Genomic DNA, 18405 nt, shown 5'->3' with positions numbered 1-18405 from the left:
AAAAAAATTCAAGAATTCAAAAATGTCAAATTTACAATTGAAAACAGTTCTATCGAATTAGAGAAATGATCAAAACTTCTTCACCCAAAGTCCGAATTCTTATTGTTGGATGTGACTATTCAATATTACACACATATTGGCGTTCTTATGCAACAGATGTTGACAGAGAAATTTGGGGATTTGTATACCAAACTAATGATAAACCTCCAATCACCTGGTTCAAGGGATACAAGAAATCACCCATACATGTTTACCCACTTAAAGATCTCGAAAAGGTAATTCTCAAGCACCATATTCAAAAATGCATTCTTCATGTTCAAAATATAACAATGCAAGAAGTTCAATCAATAATCAACCGTATCATTGCTACTGGCCATTGCGAACTTGAATTTGTTCCTCATGCAAATCCTAAGATCAAATCATTCAAGCCGTTAATTACTGTTACTTCTCTTGCTCAACGTCTTGGCAAGACTCAAGTCTGTCGGTACTTTTTATATATTATATCATCTAAATTTCAACGCAGGGTTTCTGTGATATATCCTATTACTGAACTTGAATACATTCCTGTTCCAACCGAGTTTTCAGTTAACGATGGATTCCTTTATAGATTTAATCCTGGTGACACTGTTCCCGATGACATTTTTTCTGACACAGATTCTTGGCAGATCAAACTTTACCTCGAGAATGGTGCACATGTCTACGCCACCACCAATGTGCGTAAAGCTATTATTCTTGCCGAGCAAACATCAGACTTTATTATTTATGATTCACGTTCATGTGAATGTCCTAATATTTCCTCAACATCCAATTTTTGCTTAGCCTCATCAAGCTCATTAAGTAACATCCGAAAGTTTTCTCTTTGGCCCGGACTTCTTAATTTCCACCTTTCATCTAACATAATTGTTGTTTCCAAACACAAAACAACTTTTTCAGAAGAAGCGAAGTCACTTTTTTATACACTTGTCAATTCATCACTTCATCAAATATACTTTGCTCGTAGCTCCTATGTATTAGATGAAAATTCTGTATACGACATTTTTAACCAAAATGTAATAACAGTTGACCACGTTGAAAACAAAGGTTCAGCTGCACAAGTTGCTAATGAGCTAGGTGCATATAGCACAAATAATATTGTAGCCAATTTCCCACGAAGTGCATCTCCTACAACTATGTTAGGCAACACTGAAAAATCTGAGGCAGAAATGAACAAGATTGCCGAATCAATTAATCAATCAGACGCTGATGTTGTAATTGTTTCTCTTGAAAAAGACATTAAAGGTGTAAAAGGGAAACAAATGAAGTACACAACACCTGAAATTGAAGATCTTGATTATGCAATTTTTAAGCATTTTGTAGAACAATTTTCAGCATCACGAACGCCACCTTTAAAGGCACATTTCGAAGCTCAAGTAGAAATATTAAGTTCATTAGCAAATGCTTCAAAACATGAGTTATTTGTAACCAATAATTCCAGTTCAAATCGTGAAGCCTTTTGCAGGCTTTTCTTACAAAGCCATCTCCCTCCTTGTTACAGAGTTACTTCAGGTGAGATAATTGATTCATCTTCAAACGTTTCGGGACAAATCGACATCATCGTCGTAAACGATTCATCGCCAACTCTGACAATTGACAAATCCGGTTCAATAATTTCACCGACTCTAGCCGACAATGTGTTAGCGGCGGTTGAAGTCAAAACAAATTTAAACGTTGAACAGCTCAGGAAATCCTTAAGTCAATTAAGACCTGTAAAGGCCTTAATGACAAATCATGAAACACTCGAAAATGCTGGAGGAGAAGTTATAAAAGATCCTCTAAGGGGTAAAATATTAACAGGAATATTTTCATTTATACCTGGTCCAGAAATCGAGAAAAAAGTTCCTGAAGTGGTGTCTCTTTATCCAGGAGTAGTTGACTTTATTGTACTTCCTGAAGAATTTGGGTTCTTCTCAGTAAGTGTACTCAAAGTATGTGGTATATCTGTAGACGATGAAGATGTAGCACGTGGTTATAAGTTATATACAGCAAGAGGAATGGGGTTAGCAATACTATTCGGAATATTAAACGCTTTGGCGGCAAAGAGGAGATTCTCAGGATCAGCAAGTATGAAATATCTCAACGGAAAATGGGGCGACCAAAGCAAACTGATCTCTGAATTTGAGCTATCACCTTCGACTGCTTACTCGCAATCAGTGCCAAATATCGCACAAATTGATATTGAAAGGCAAATACAAGATTATGATACACTAGTGAAAAACATGGAAATTAGTTAATTAGTTAAACCAGCTGGATGCAGAAGACGACGAAGATGACTGATTTTGTTTGTTTAAACCAAATGTTTTGTTTTGATTTTTGCTTTTTAAATCCGTGCTGGAGATGATATAGGGGGTGGAAAAAGTCCGTTCGTCAGCTTTTTTTTTGATTTATATTAGATATTAATGAAATCAAATTATATAAATAAAATTTATAATAAATATATTATCATTATTATTATGATACTTTTTTCCAAGTAAATATGATGCATGAAGTAAAACTACTTTTTTTCAGGATACCTCTGAAAGAGAACGTTTAATCATTTTAATGTCAGTTCCAATTGAGGAATTACGTTCTGTTGTCCATTTCCTTTGGTTAGAATCAAATGAAAATCAAGACATATATAGGCGATTATGTGCTGTATATGGTGATAATATTATTACACTTCGAACAGTTCAGGAATGGAAAAAAAAGATGAATGAACATACCTTCTCAATTTTCGAACAGAAAAAAACAGGGAGACCAAGAAGATCAGATTTAGATCAAAGAATAACCAGTTTTATATTAAGTTATCCATATGCATCGACGAAGAAAATTGCGAAGAATGTAGGCGCAGATCCAAAAACAGTGAAAAATATAATGATTAATATTTTAGGGATGAAAAAATTAACTTCAAATGGATCCCACATAAGTTGACTCCAGAAATTAAAGCCAAAAGAGCTGCCATTGCTCCCGAATTATTTGAATTACTTTCTAGTTCAAATGACTACAGACTAAGACACATATTGACGCAAGATGAAACCTGGATTTATTTTGTTAACGAAAGAAACTCGATGTGGATTGAATCTGGAGTGCAAAAACCATACAAACTCAAACAAACTATTGCCTCCAAAAAAGTAATGATATCTGTTATATGGTCTATAACTGGTATCAAATCAATAACAATGCTCCCGATAGGCCAAAAATTTAATCGAATTTTTTTTTCTGAAGTTGTACTTGGAGATTTGGCAAAAAGAATTTCAACGAAGGGATATTTTTTGCATATGAATAACGCCCAACCTCATTTTATTAATGAAAAATTGAATAAATTGGGAATTAAAAGACTTCCGCAACCCCCGTTTTCGCCAGACCTCGCACCTTTTGACGATTTTCTGTTCAAATATATAAAAAAATTCTCACAGGTGAGGAGTTTGAAAATGAAGATCAACTTTTTCAAAAGGTTGAAACATTACTGTATAATATTCCTAAATACACCTTCAGAGTCGTATATAATGAATGGATGGACAGACTTTGAATTACAATTAAAACTCAAGGTGAATACATATCATAATAATAAATAAACAAAATTTCTTTTACTTTTTTATTCATTAAAAAAAAAGGCTGACGAACGCACTTTTTCCACCCCTAAGATTATAGGGAAAAGTTCGAAATTAATCAAATTTGAAGAGTTTTTGTTTTAATGTTCAATTTCAAATAAACTTATCTTGCATTTATCACTGGGCACGGTGCAACCAGAAAATAACCTCTGGAAAGTTTTTGGTGAGTTCCATTTTGTAATATGTAATTATAATATTCATTCTATTGATCCATAACTCCAAAATAAAACATAAAAATTCAGACTTCATTGGTTTGCTAGAACAAGGATTGCTATGGTTTTTTATTCAAAAAACTGATTGGTTCTAGTTTATTCAGATATTGATGATTTATGAAGCATGCTTGAGTTGTATCGTTTTGTATCGTTATCATTTGAACGAAAGTTGAATTCATAGAAATGTCTGAGGAAGAAAGAACGCCCCTTTTACACGAAGATCAACATAACAGTGAAGAACAACCTACCATAAACGAAGACGAGCTTTATTTAAAAGTTTTTGCAAAACGTCAAAGAAATGATGGATTGTTTGCTCTAATCTTCTTAGCGAATTTGTTTATTACATTAATAATTTCAATCGCCCTTATTTCTTATGATCCAGACAGATATTATGAAGCGGAGCCTACATCAAAAATCCTTGCTCTTACATTAGTTCCTCCATTAGCAAGCATTTGTTTTGTTTTAATATTTGCTATTTTCCAAATCTACGTACCAAATTATTTCATTTCTGCATCATATTTTGTTTCAGCAGGTTTGTTTATAATCACCTTTGTTTTATATATGCTAATCTTCAAGAATTTTTCAGCGATTATCCTTATACCACTCACAGCTGAATCCATTGCTTTAGTGGTAACTCTAAGATCTTACAAGAAATCATCGATAAGTTTATTATCTTCCATATCAAATATCCAAACAAGTAATCCGAAACTTTTATTATTCACATTTATAATGAATTTTATTTCCATTATTCCTTCTACTCTTTATATATGGGTTTCTCATAGAATCCAAGTTCTTGAATGGAGCAAATTCCTCCACATTTTACTTGCTCTCTCTTACTTTTGGATAAATTCCTTCATATCGCACTTTTGCATATTTGTTTCTTCAGGCTTTACCATTCTTAACATCGATTTTGGCGGTACATTACGAATGCCCAGATCACCTATTCTTCTACTTGTAAAGCACGCGATAATGTCATCACTAGGAACTATTGCTTATTCTGCCTTCGTTTCTCCTTACCTTTGGTTAGCTCGACTATTTCCATATATCAAATACACAAAATTAATAGAACAGTCAGAAATAACACTTGTGTACTGCGCAGCCTTTGGCATTGATTTTGGTGCCGGAGATATGAGGCAACAAGAACTTGAACGATCTACAAAGATGGTATCATTAGCAGATCATTCACAAGTGTATAGCTCTAGCTTAATGTTCTCAATGGCAATAGCATCCTTTGCAGGCATTGCCGGATATTTGGTTTCGAATGGCTTTGTGGTCGATCCATATGCGTTGGGGTTAATTGTCATTTTTACTGTCTTTTTAACGTTCTTTAGATGCTGTAACTTCGTTTCTTTGATCGGAGGAATTGCAGATACGCTATTTGTACTCACAGGAAATGCACCTTCAAAAATGAAGAAATCTTTCCCAATTCTTTTCTCCGATTTATCTATTGCTTCAAATTACTTAGGACACTAAAAGGACTTTTAGATATAATTGGAATAGAGTAAATATGTTATCTCCACTGGAATTTTCTTTTTTTGTCAAATGAAATATTTTTTCATAAATAGACGTTTGATACTTTTTGGTTCAACAAGGCAAACAATGTTAGCTACAGTACTTAAGGAATGCGAACAAATAATTAGCTATGAAAAAAAGTGAAAACAATTTAACAAAATGAATTAATATTATCGTTAGACAAAATAGTTATGAAGGCGGCATAGAGGCATATATTAGAATATCAAATATACAAATAGGGGAAAAATAGGAATTGCGAATTTATCAAACGAAAGTACTTTTTCTCGACAAATTCGCTACATTGGAGTTGATTAAGTGCATGTTCATGAACTAAATTTATAGTAATGGAGGAAAAAATAGCTGAAAGTTTACCTTACGCATTTTGTACGTTAAATCATTTCACTTCAAAAGTAAACGGCCGATAACAAGAAAAAATGGAAGAAGAAGAATTTATTTTCGATCAAGAGAAATCACAAAAAGAAAATGAGCAAAGCCAAAACGATTCAAATCCTTCTCTGATAACAAATAACGCTGATATTTTTTCCAAAAATTATCTTCCTTTCTGCATCGATGCAGAATTATTCCAACAAGAAAAATTTCTTCCATTCGTCACCAATAGCTCCACTACAGAATTTGGTTCACCATCAAAGCGTGCGCCTAATTCAATATTGAATATCCATATTTCATCCAAACAACCCAAGCGACCAAAAAAATATCCACAAGAACTTGAAGATGTTCCTGTTGGTTCAAATGATTTTTTTATTCAGTGTCTCGAAGACAAGACATTAACTTTTTCTTCAGTTGAATATAATTTTTATCCTGCCAAATTCTTCGCCAAAGAAACTTTTACATTCGAAAAACTAATACGAACGTTCTTCCAAGTGAAAAGTAATTCTCACGCCAAGTTTCCATACAAACTTCATAATGCTCTCAGCATCACAGAAAAGAGACCAGAATTATATCCAATAATTGGTGTTATTTGGGTCACTGATTATATATTCAAAATAGACAAATATATATTTGCGCGTCTTCTTGGAATTATCGCTATAGACGGAAGCTTCTTTCATAAACAAGGCTGCTTTCGTATCCATGAATTCGTTGACTTAACAGAAAATGAAATTGATCTATTAAATGCAAATGAACAAGTTCTGAGTGATGTTGACCAAAAGAGAGTTCATTTAATGAGACATAGACCAAATCAGTTCTTAAAAGACACAAAAGAAGATGAAATTATATTTTAAAGATCGAAAACCCATGAAATAGAAGTTAATCAAACTTTAATAAATTTTGTACAAAATCCATTGCTTAAATTATTAATTGTTTCATTTGCTGTTAAGATTTATAAATTTTATTTGGTTAAATAATTTGAAAAGTTTGAATGTGTATCAAAAATAATAAAGATATAATAATTATCTGGAAAAGATTTCGTACAAATGTATGATTGTCGTGCCTTATGGAAGCACAGAAAAAATATCTTGTTGGACTTATTTATACATTGATAAATTCCCTTGAATGAGATTTATGTGAAGGGTTCGCAGTTGTGATTTTGGAGAACAACTTTTTCTGAGCCGAAGGTGGATGCGTATTGAATTTGTGAGGGAGGCAGATTGTTTAATCATTGAAAAAGTCGCGGCAGGTAGACTTTGAAAAAATAAAAAAATGCTTGGGAAACAAAGAATAACCAATCTTCTCCAAAGAGATGACTGCACAGTTTCTTTGCTGGCCCATTTCAGTCAAATTCGTTGCCTTTTTACGGAACAACATCAAGGTTTAATCGATTATCTAAAAAAAAACATTAACGATGTTTTATCCTATGCACTTGGAGAAAAACAACCAGATTCAGATATTGTAAGGCAAAATTGCCTTTTCTTTTTAACTACAAGTTGTCCTTTATTTCAATCAAAGATGAAAGATAAAAACTTTCTTACTCATATTCATAACTTTATAATGTCAAATTACAATGGATGTGAAAGCATTGTTGCACCAGCATTACAAATTTTAAGTAATTTGATTAAATCTGGAGATGGAATGATTTTTGCCAATTACGAAAAATTAGATGATTTATTATCGTTACTTGTGAAAAACATCAAGGCGCCTGTGTACTATTCATTTTTGTATTCTATAGCACAACTTCAACAACAAGATATCTTTATAAAATCCAAAATAACAGAGAAAATTTTCATGAAAATTGGAGATGATGAAGAAGTTAATTGGATGGCCTTGGAAATATTAACAAATTTTGCAATAAATGGGTATTCCAATTCTCCTTTGATAACATATTTTTTTGATGAATCAAAACTTGAAGCTATTTTGAACATTGCTTTGAATTCGAGAAACAAAAGAGTTTCAGCTTCTTCCTTTAACTTTCTTCTTGAATTATCATCCCTTTGTGACGAAGATGATTCGACATTCAAAATATCCACTTTTGTTATCGGCAAAATTGACCGGATTTGCGGTTTTGTCAAAGACTCAGAAATTTTCAATGAGTCAATTGAAAGTGCTGTTCGACTTCTTCTGCACTCTTTGTGCTTGTGCGAAAGTGATGATTTTCCTGATTTGTTTTATGAAATTGTGGTGAAACTTTTTAACGATATGTTTAAATTCCCTTTTCATTCGATACTTCACTGTACTGTTTTATCTTTGTTACAAGTAACAATTGATAAATCAAAAAAAATCTTTGAAATAATAAACATTAGAGAAAAAATATCTGGTGCTTTCATCAATAGGGAAAATATTAATAATGCAATGTATTATGGACATCTGATTGAAATAACAAATCTTGTTATAAAATCTGGATATAAGTTCAAAGATAAAAATCAAAAATGGGATAACTACCTAAGTGGAGAGTTTGCTAAGATGTCTCAAATCATCGACAAACAATGTGAAACAGAAAATGATGATGCAGAATTTTATAATGAATATGATTTGGTTCATACAGAAAATTCTGGCTACTTGTATGAAAGAGAGCTCGAACTAAACTCTGATGATTGCGATGATGATCAACAATTTGATGATTTTGAATTTTCATCATTGAGAATTCATGCATAATAAGTTTCACTTATTATGGAATAAATTATATGTAATACTTACGTTTATGTTGTTTTTAAGAAAATGTGTGATAAAAATTTAAATGTTTCAAATTTGATGAAATGAGAAAATTTCTAGAGTCTTATTTCGCATATGTGAATTGCTGGATATTGACCACGTAGGTTAAGGTTTGTTAGGCTTTGTTATCGAATTTTTTAATTCATGAGATAGCTTTTTCTTGTTCTATTATGCTTTAACGTACAGAAAGAAAATGGATGAAACCACACAAAAACGCAGTGCCTCAAGCCTAGAATCAAACTTATGTGATTTTCCAAAAATTCGAAATGGAGTACCAGATTATATAAGGGAGGTATACAATCAGAATGCAGAATTAAGAAATGCAGTTCGAACTCTAGAAGGGGAAAAAGAAGATCTTATTTGTAGATTAAATATTACTATTCAGTCTGTTTATGAACTAAAAAATCAGTTGGAAGAAGAGCAAAAAAATAAATTTGATGCTTCTCGAATTGAAAATAACTATAAAACAGAAAAAGAAGCTAATGAAAAAATAATGTCTGACTTAAACAATCAAATTTTGAATCTAAAAAATCAAATTGAGGAAACAAATAAAAAGTTTCAAAATCAAGAAAATGTTCTATCATCAATTCTTGCATCAGCTAACAATTACTTTGATCAAGAAATTCGTGAACCAGAATTATTAATTCAAATATTAAAAACACCCAAAAATTCCAATTCTGAAAACAAAGAAATAAATTCAAAGCCACACAAAAAGAAAAGAAAAAACAAATTAATCAAAGTTCTCAAATCTGAACATGATTTGCAGATTTTACAAATAAAAAAATCATATGAGAATTCTATCAAAGAAATAAATTTTGAAATAGAGACAATTAAAAATAAATACAAACTCTTAAAGTCAGAAAACAAAGATCTAAAAGATTTAAATGAGAAATTGCTAAACGAGAATTCTTCATTAGTTGTTCAAATTCAAACGAAATCTGCTGAAGAACAAAGTAAATCCACTTCTGAAATAAATGAACTTAATGCAAAAATAAAACTTTTGTTAGAGCAACTAAAAGATTCTGAAGAAGCAAAAGAAAGTGGAAAGAAACAAATCCAAATTTTATTAAATAAAATTCATAATTTTGAACAAATAAAAGAAGAAAAGATAACAAAAATAGAACAACTTAAAGAAGAAAACAAAACATTTCAATTTAAAAAACATCAATATGAAGAAAAAATCAAAGAACTAACAGAAGTTATCGAAAAAGATCAAATACAAATAAAAACACAACAAAAAACAATCAGCGAATTACAAGAAGAAAATAATAAAATTAAAATCCAATTAAACAACAAAATTACTGAATCCCAAAATTATTCCAATATTATTGATGATAAAATTGTAGAAAACGAATTATTAAATGAAAATATTCAAACATTAAAATCACAAATTGAAAATCTTACGAAATTATACAACGAACAAAGTCAACTTATGAATGATACAATCAAGCAAAAGCCAAAACAAATAACAACAAAAATGAACAAACCAAAGATTCAACAAAATAATGATTCGATCGAATTAATATCACTTGCGACTTCATCAATCAATGAATTTCCTGACGAATTAACCAAAATGATAACACAAATTCAAAACAATAATTCATTACAAGCGCCAACGAAACTTCGTCATATTTTTCTGATTATTTCGAATTACTTTCAATCCAAGAATGAAAGAATTAATAAAGAACTAAAAACATATAAAGAAAAAAATGATATTCTACAAGAGAATATTGATAATATTAACCAATTATTTAAAGAAATATTTCCCGAAATTTCGAGTTTAAATGATAAAGAATGTATGAATAAGTTAAAATTATTAATACAAAAATTAAAAATGAAAATTAAAAAATCAAAAGAAAAAATTACAGAATTCGAAAATAAAATTTTTAATATATTAATATTATTAAAAGCAGATAATTTACAAAGTGCAGAAGAAGCAATTAAGCAATTTCAAAATAATATATTTGATCTTAATAAAGAAATGAAAAATAAGAAAAAAATAATTAATCAAACAAATAATTTAATGAATAAACAAAAAGAAAAAATTTCTTTTTTAGAACAACAAATTTCTGAACTTAATGATCAAATCCAAAAACAAAATGAAGAAAAATGTTCAATAGAAAAGCAAATTAAAGAAAATGAAATACTTTTTAATACAAAAGAAACAAATTTCATTAATAAAATATCACAATTAAATCAACAAATAAAAGATCAACAAATAAAATATTACGAAATCGTAGGGAAAAGTGAATTAATTTCACAACAAAATGTTAAATTAGAAAATACTATTCAAATGATAAAACAACAAAATAAAATTTTAAGAAACGCTAAAGAAGAATTACAAAACAAAAATAATAAAATTATTAATGAAAATAAGCAAAAACATTCATTTGAATGTGAAACTTTTCAACAAAAATTTTTAACAGAAATTGAACAAATGAAAAATCAAATTTTCGATCTTCAAAATGAAATCGATTCTTTAAATAATATTAATAAAAAGCTTCAAAATGAAAAAAATGAATTCCAAACACAAAATACGGATTTGTTAATGAAGTTAAAGACAATGGAAATGAAATTAAATAATATTAAGAAAGAAATAGAAAGAGAAAAACAGTTAATAGAAATGAAACATAACACACAACTTATAAATATACAACATAATTATCAAAATAAACTCGTTGAATATAAAACAAAACTAAATGACTTAAAGAGAACTACTTTCGCTTATATTGCTTTTCATTTTTGTTCTCTTTTTGATGTTAATGAAGAATTAAATGAAGATAATTTCGAATATTTTATATGTAATATAAAATCTAAAATGTCTTCTTTGATGAATATGGAAGCAAAAGTTAGAAAAATGTTGAAGATTGGTCCAAAACAATCGATCGAAAATGCTATAGCAACAATTCTATTAAATAAAATGTGAATAAAGCTAAAAAACAAATTTTGAAAAAAAATAAAAAACGAATTCTCCCGGGAGGAATCGAACCTCCGTCCCGGGATTCAAAGTCCCATGTGCTAACCATTACACTACGGGAGAGAATTCGATAATAATAAATATATCCAATACTTATATATAAATAAATAAAAAAAGATTGAAAATTATTGAACTTTCTGCAAGATTTACTTGAATTATCTTATGTGGATGTGATCTGAAAACACTTCTTATTGCTTATTTTATTCAATTTTGTTTGAGAGAAGAATGAATTTAACAACCACATCCACCTGAAGGAGCGCTTTGTTGATCCTTTTTAATCTCAACTGTTTGTGGTTGGTTTGGACCTTCGCCAGTGGGACTTGGTTCGGCTTCTGGAATCTTTTGGCGTGCTGCAAGAAGAAATAGTTCTTGTATGTTTGAAGGAGTGCGAGCACTTGTTTCTATGTATTGCGCACCTAATGATTCCGCATATTTCTTCGCTTCTTCAGTTGATACTGTACGACTTTCAGCAAGATCAGTTTTATTGCCTACAACAATAACAGATGGATTTGCAAGCTCAATGACCATTTTGTGCCATTTTTCAAGTTCTTCGAAAGATTCGCGTGATGTGATATCAAAAACATAAACAGCAACAGTAGAAGTACGTACATATGAAGGAATCAAAGATTTGAATTTTTCTTGTCCAGCTGTGTCCCAAATTTGAAGACGAATTTGTTTGCCATCAACATTAATTTGTTTTGCAAAAAAGTCAATTCCGACTGTTGGCTGATGATCCTCACTTGATGAGCCGAATGTGTATTGGTTAATAATTGATGTTTTTCCTACAGCAGAATTTCCAATGAATACGATTTTATGTTGCGGCTGTTTGGTCATTTGCTTAAAAGTGCGAATGCATTTTCACATAAACCGTTTAGACCGCCAAACCAAAATTGTATAAAATCAAAATTGACAAATAAAATTGAGCCAAAATAAAACAGTCAACAACCATCAATTACTAAATAAATTTTAACTACGAAGATAATTATGTCTCATTGCTTGCACAAATATTAAGTCCAACGGCAACTTTTACTTTTTTTTGAATTGGTACCAATTTTTCAAAAAGAGAACTCATTTTAATTTTTTTTTAATTATAATTAAATTAGATAACTGGTTGTTAGATAGATAGATCTTACATTTTTATTAAAATTAAAAGATTCACAAAAAAATTCCATGAAAATATTTAACAATATGTATTCTCACCAAAATGGACACCATCCAGGATAATGCTGCATGTAATTTTCTGGGTTCTCTGCAATTCCAATGAGCATTTCCACTTGGTATTCGACGCTAACTTCTTCAGAGTAAAATTCCCTTCCAAACAATTTCTTCTCGCACCTTTCAAGCAAGTACGGATCCCTTTTATTTGTGCTGTCCTTTCCAAAGTCGTCCTGTGATTCTTCAACAAAAATTCCGAGATGATTTAATAATAATCCATTGTTACTCCGAATCACTTGCATGACTTTGATACACATTTCCTTAAAAAGACCCGACGATGAAGACCCTTCAAGTGCATTTACAACCATTCGAGTCAGACGAAATGGAACTTTTTCCGGAAATACTGATCGAAGTGTGGCTGCATCAAAAGAATCACCAAAATCAATATGAACAACTTTCCCAGTATCCCTTTGTATCATTATGTTTGAAGGATGACGATCTCCTAAACCAATAATGTATCCGACCATTGCCATTAAAGCATAAGATACAGTAAATCTTTGGGCACGCACCATCCATATTGATGGGTTTAAAGCTTTTAGCCACATTGATTCGAATAATTCCATTGCTTTAAATTCATTTGAAATTACATTGAACAATTCTATTTTTTGTAACATCGTTTCCTGAGAAAAATCAGGTGCGACCATCTGTGCAATTCGAATTGATTCAATGTTTTTCTCTATTCCATGTCTTTCTCTGTTTTCTGCAACAAGTTGATGAAAAGTGTCGGCTCCCGTAAACCATTCAATTAAACCGACGTTTTTTGTGAGCGGAACGATAGTGTAACGTGCGACGTAAACGTCCTCCTTTTTTTTCGTTATCTTTTTAGGGAGAACTCCATTAATCAAAGCGAAAAATTGCATTAACCTTTCATCAGATCTTAAATCTTCATTACCTTTCAATAAGAATTTATGTTGTACGCCATCATTAGATTCGAAATATACACATCTTGGATGTTGTTGAGTTTCAAGTACATCCATAATTGGTTTAACAGAACTAAGCATTCCATTATAACCGGGGACTGACAAGTTAAAGTTTTTCTTTTTGACCAATTTTGGTGAAATCTTGTCTACGAATATCACCGATAACATATTCATTCTTTCTTTCAATGAAGCATAAAGAGTCTTTAATTTATCCCACATTAGTTGTGTTGATTTTGGGTCATCTTGTTCAAACAAAGAAGAAGCTTCATCAATAATATCCTGATAAAGCCTCACAAAAAGTTGATCGAGTTCGCACCTTGGGTTTTCAAAATCATTGAATCTTTCATTGAGAATGTAGTCAACATTTTGAATGTTGCCGATCCTATTTTCAGAAGCTGCAATTTCGAGTGAATGCATCCATTGTTCGAACCACGTTATAGCGCAACTAACCATTCCATCGATGAAAATATCCGCATCTTCAGCGACTTGTGGATGTTCTTTTCTAATTGTTATGGCAATTTCACGTGCCATAGTCGATTTTTCACCATCATCACATAAATAAGGATGAAGAGCGAAGTAAACTTGTTGGAAATATTCTTTACCTGTTTCAGTTAGCATTTGTACGATCATATTTCTAATGTACAAGTTTTCATGTGATACTTTCATAGTTAATTGAGGAAGTACCTTTTTAATTGATTCCTTTGGTAACGTCACGATTTTTTCTTTATATTTTTTAAGGACTTTTTCATTAGTATTAAATGCTACTGAAAGAATTTGACAAAAATGTTCTAAATCATTTTCAGGCTGAATGTTCATCAAACGTAAAAACCCATTTAAAGCATCTGAAGCATAAGTATTTGAGTCTGGATCATTTAATTGTTTTCTCGAATATGAAAATAATAATGAACTTGCATATGACCAACTTCTCCAAGCCTTTTTATTATTAGAGTTTAAGTTTAATGATTCTTTAAAATAATACGCAGCTATTTTGGATGCATTAAAATCATTAATCTTTTCCATTAATATATATTTAGCATAAAGTGCATATAATTGTGAGAAGAAATTAGTATCATAAAAACCAGAGTTTATATGATATTTTAAACATGAAAATACTTGTTTAGGAAATTGTCGAATGATAACTAAGAAAAATGAATGTTGTTGAGTCGGTGATAAACTTTCTAAAATGGAAATAAAATTTGATATTGATTCAACATTATAATAAGATAAACAATAATCTTGAAGTTCTTCAGTAAAACTTGGCGTCTTAATTAACTTATTAATCAAGAAGAATATAAATGGCTGATGATATTTTTCATTTAATTCTACAAATTGTTCAGGTGTTTCAATATTAAATGAATTAATGATATTATATATCGCATCTAATGTTGTTGATTTATTACCTTTTTCCCACATTAGTTTAACTTGTTCAATTATTATTAATGAGTTTTCTCCATAACTCATATACTTTTGGAAATATAAATCAATTAATGAAAAATATTTCGATTTTCGTAATTGTGAAATAATTGGTAAATAAAATGATATATTCTTTGACGGTGGAATAACTAATTGACGAATTCGTATGATTTTTTCCCAATTCATTTTATTCCGTTGGAAATATTTAACGCGTCGTTTTAAAAATGATGACATTTGATCTGATGGAGTTTTCCCTAATTTATAATTTAATACTTCTTGACATTCAACAAGAATTTGTGAAACGTTTTGTAATTCTTCAATTGCTCTTTGATCACAAGTTTTAAAATCTGTTATATTCTTAGATACAAATTGGAATGCCATATTAATTAAATTTTGTGCTTTTTCATATTCGCCTATTAATATTGAATAATATATCGAAAAATAAAATCGTTCATTTGTATAATAATTTAAATTATTTAAAATTTTTTGGACTTTAGCATTTTCTCTCATATAAGAAAATGTCCATAAAAAATGATCATCAATTTTACTTCTTTTTTCTTGAGGTAATTTAACATATTCATATTTTAAGTCATCGATATCTTCATATCTATTTAACATACCTAAACAATTTATTATTTCTGTTAAATATTTGTTATTCACATTTTCTTCTTGATAAATTTCAAGTGCTTTTTCCCAATCACCAATAGCACCACTCCATTTAGCGATTTCTAATTTATTCATTTCTGATTCTGCTTTATTAAATAAACTTCGAACTATTGGAATTCGATCCATTTTAATACTAATGTTCATTAACAACTCCATAACTTTACGATTTTTAGGATCTTGAATATACATTCTTTGTAATATATATAATGAAAATTGTAATGATTCACTCAATTCTGCTACACGTATATAATCAACATTTAATGGTAATAATGCACGATCTGTTAATTGTATTAAATCTATAAAAAACTTATTAACTTTCTCATGTTCAAATAATATATGATTAACAATTGATGAGAAATGATCTCTATCTGATTGTGAAGCATTTTTCCAACATGATAAAAATGCTATAGGAAATAATGAATGTCGAATTTTTGGTCGTGCTGATATATATTCAGAACAAAGTCTAATTGATGAAAATGGCGAATTTTTTACAACTAAATCAAACAAATTATTTAACCATAAGTCAATATGTGTCTTTTGTGGATATTGTATATCATTAAAAAATGATGTTGGTGGTTCATATTCAGGTGAAATTCTTTGGATACATAAATGTGGTGTTAAATCTTTAATGAATTTAGCATCTTGAATTGTGACTATTTTATTATTTGATTTTAATTCTTTTAATTCATTTAAATGTTCATATTTTATATTATGAACTTTTAAAAATTGTTCAAAATTAAAAAATGAAGTATCTGCACATACAACTAATGAAGCGAAATATGTATTTAAATCTAATTTAAATTGATTATATACTTTTAAACCAAATATTACTAATCGATTTGAATGCATTTGGATATCAAAACATTGTATAATTACTGTTAATGCTTTTATTACATATTTCATATTTTTCTTTGAAAAGTTATTTGATTCTAAATATCTCATAAAGATATCAAATGGTTCATGTTGATTAATTATTAAAGAAACTATAAACTTTAATATAGTTTTAAAATATAAATAATTTTGTGATTTTAAACTATTTAAAGCTAATGGATATAAATCAATTGAATTAACAATAAAAGAACCTTTAAAATAATAACTTAAACAGATACAAAACTCTACGCAACTAATCGAATCAAAAAATTTAATTAATAATGGTTGGATTTTTGGTAAAAATGGAACAAAATCATTTTGTGAATTAATTGCAAGATTTTCAAAGTAATGAAATGCATCATCTCGATAAGTTGAAGAAGATTTTTCAATTAATTCGATAAATATTGGAATTATTCTATTTAAATATTGACTTGAATTATATGGATCATTTTCAACAATCATTGATATTGTTTTTAATAATGATAATGAAGTAATTGTATTATGTTTTAATAAAAGATGTAAAACAACTCGTGTGAAATATGATGAATCTGTTGATACTAATAAACTATGTTCATTTGAAAATAAACTTTGATTGGATAAAATATCAATTGTATCAAAAGCACTACCAAATAATTGGATGATTGATATTAATAATTTTTCATTACGTGTTGTAGAACATATATTTATTAAAGGAGTAGTAATTTGTGGACATCTTAAACTAATATTAAAACCATTATAAGCAGATATTGATAATTTCGTTAAACTATTTACTGCTGTTAATAATAATTCTTCATTTTTCCTTGTTTCAAAAATATTTGTAAAACCTAATAATATCTCTGTTAAAAATGGTTGACAACTTGATCCAATATTAGCTAACGCTTTTAATAGATAACCATCTCTTTTATCGATATATCTCGAATTAAATATTAAATAAAGTCGTGCTTTATTAGGTTCTTTTGAAGATTGTTTTTGATTTAATAATAATGAAGGTACTTTTACTAAGTCAATTGAATATTTTGACTTTGATTGTTCAAGTAAATCTTCTTTTTGTTGTTTATCATTTTCATAATTATTTGCTTTGTTTATCATGTCAACTTCTAATGTTACCAAAGAATTTGGTAATGTTTCAAATAGCCCATATTGATTTGATGAAGAAACAGTTTCATTATTCATTGAAACTAATGAATGTGAAGAAGGATTTCGACTTCTATGTATTTCATGATCATCATTATTTAATATTGTTTTCCGTTGATTATCTGGTAATGTAATATTAATAATTCTAAGAACAGTTGATATTAATGAAATACTACATTGCCCTATACATTCAGGTGTATATTTAGTTATTTTCGCTAATAATGATGCATATTTAGATGAATATTTTGCATCTTTTGACATTGTTATTAACTCAAATAAAACTTGTAAATGTTCGATAATTAATGGTCGGATTTCAAATGGATTATAATCAATTAGTTTTGATAATAATTTCATTCCATTCCGTCGTATTTTAAATGATGGATCATTTAAATAATATGTTACTGATTTATGCGTAGATAAATATGGAGTTGGTTTTAATAAATTTAATGCATATAATCGAATACTTTTGTTTTGATCTGTTAATGATATGCTAAATAATAAATCTGTGGATTTTTGTGAATTTATAAATGAAAAAACATTTAAAATTTCTTTCCGTAATATTTCATTTGTTGATGAAAAAAATAAATAACTTAATGAATCTAAAAATTTATCACTTTTTTCAGTAAATATTTCTGGTGAAATTTGATATAATTTTAATAAATTTATTGTATAGTTCGTATCTTCATATTTCATCGTTTTATAAAATGTTTTAATCGCTTCTGTTAAAAAAACTTTTTGATATTTAATACAATTAA

General features: G+C 29.1%; 5 protein-coding genes across 5 annotated transcripts; 3 read left to right on the top strand and 2 right to left on the bottom strand.

Moving 5' to 3' along the window:
- Nucleotides 1-65: 65 nt before the first annotated feature.
- Nucleotides 66-2270, top strand: GO595_003568 (GTPase; the record flags this gene model as incomplete). Its single annotated transcript, XM_067916603.1, has 1 exon — nt 66-2270. One exon carries the CDS (start codon nt 66-68, stop codon nt 2268-2270), a length of 2205 nt encoding a protein of 734 aa, XP_067776234.1.
- A 1751-nt stretch (nt 2271-4021) lies between these two features.
- Nucleotides 4022-5311, top strand: GO595_003567 (XYPPX repeat family protein; the record flags this gene model as incomplete). Its single annotated transcript, XM_067916602.1, has 1 exon — nt 4022-5311. One exon carries the CDS (start codon nt 4022-4024, stop codon nt 5309-5311), a length of 1290 nt encoding a protein of 429 aa, XP_067776233.1.
- A 473-nt stretch (nt 5312-5784) lies between these two features.
- Nucleotides 5785-6591, top strand: GO595_003566 (uncharacterized protein; the record flags this gene model as incomplete). Its single annotated transcript, XM_067916601.1, has 1 exon — nt 5785-6591. One exon carries the CDS (start codon nt 5785-5787, stop codon nt 6589-6591), a length of 807 nt encoding a protein of 268 aa, XP_067776232.1.
- A 5072-nt stretch (nt 6592-11663) lies between these two features.
- GO595_003565 (Ras family protein) lies at nt 11664-12266 on the bottom strand (the record flags this gene model as incomplete). The annotated part of the gene is made up of 1 exon (XM_067916599.1): nt 11664-12266. One exon carries the CDS (start codon nt 12264-12266, stop codon nt 11664-11666), a length of 603 nt encoding a protein of 200 aa, XP_067776231.1.
- Nucleotides 12267-12628: 362 nt separating this feature from the next.
- On the bottom strand, nt 12629-14383 carry GO595_003564 (PIKK family atypical protein kinase; the record flags this gene model as incomplete). Its single annotated transcript, XM_067916598.1, has 1 exon — nt 12629-14383. One exon carries the CDS (start codon nt 14381-14383, stop codon nt 12629-12631), a length of 1755 nt encoding a protein of 584 aa, XP_067776230.1.
- Nucleotides 14384-18405: the final 4022 nt, after the last annotated feature.

This window comes from Histomonas meleagridis (assembly GCF_020186115.1).
Source record: "Histomonas meleagridis strain 2922-C6/04-10x chromosome Unknown contig_21, whole genome shotgun sequence".
Taxonomy (NCBI): Eukaryota; Parabasalia; order Tritrichomonadida; family Dientamoebidae; genus Histomonas; species Histomonas meleagridis.
Note: the sequence above shows the minus strand (reverse complement) of the source record. Positions and strands in the feature narration are given on the sequence as shown.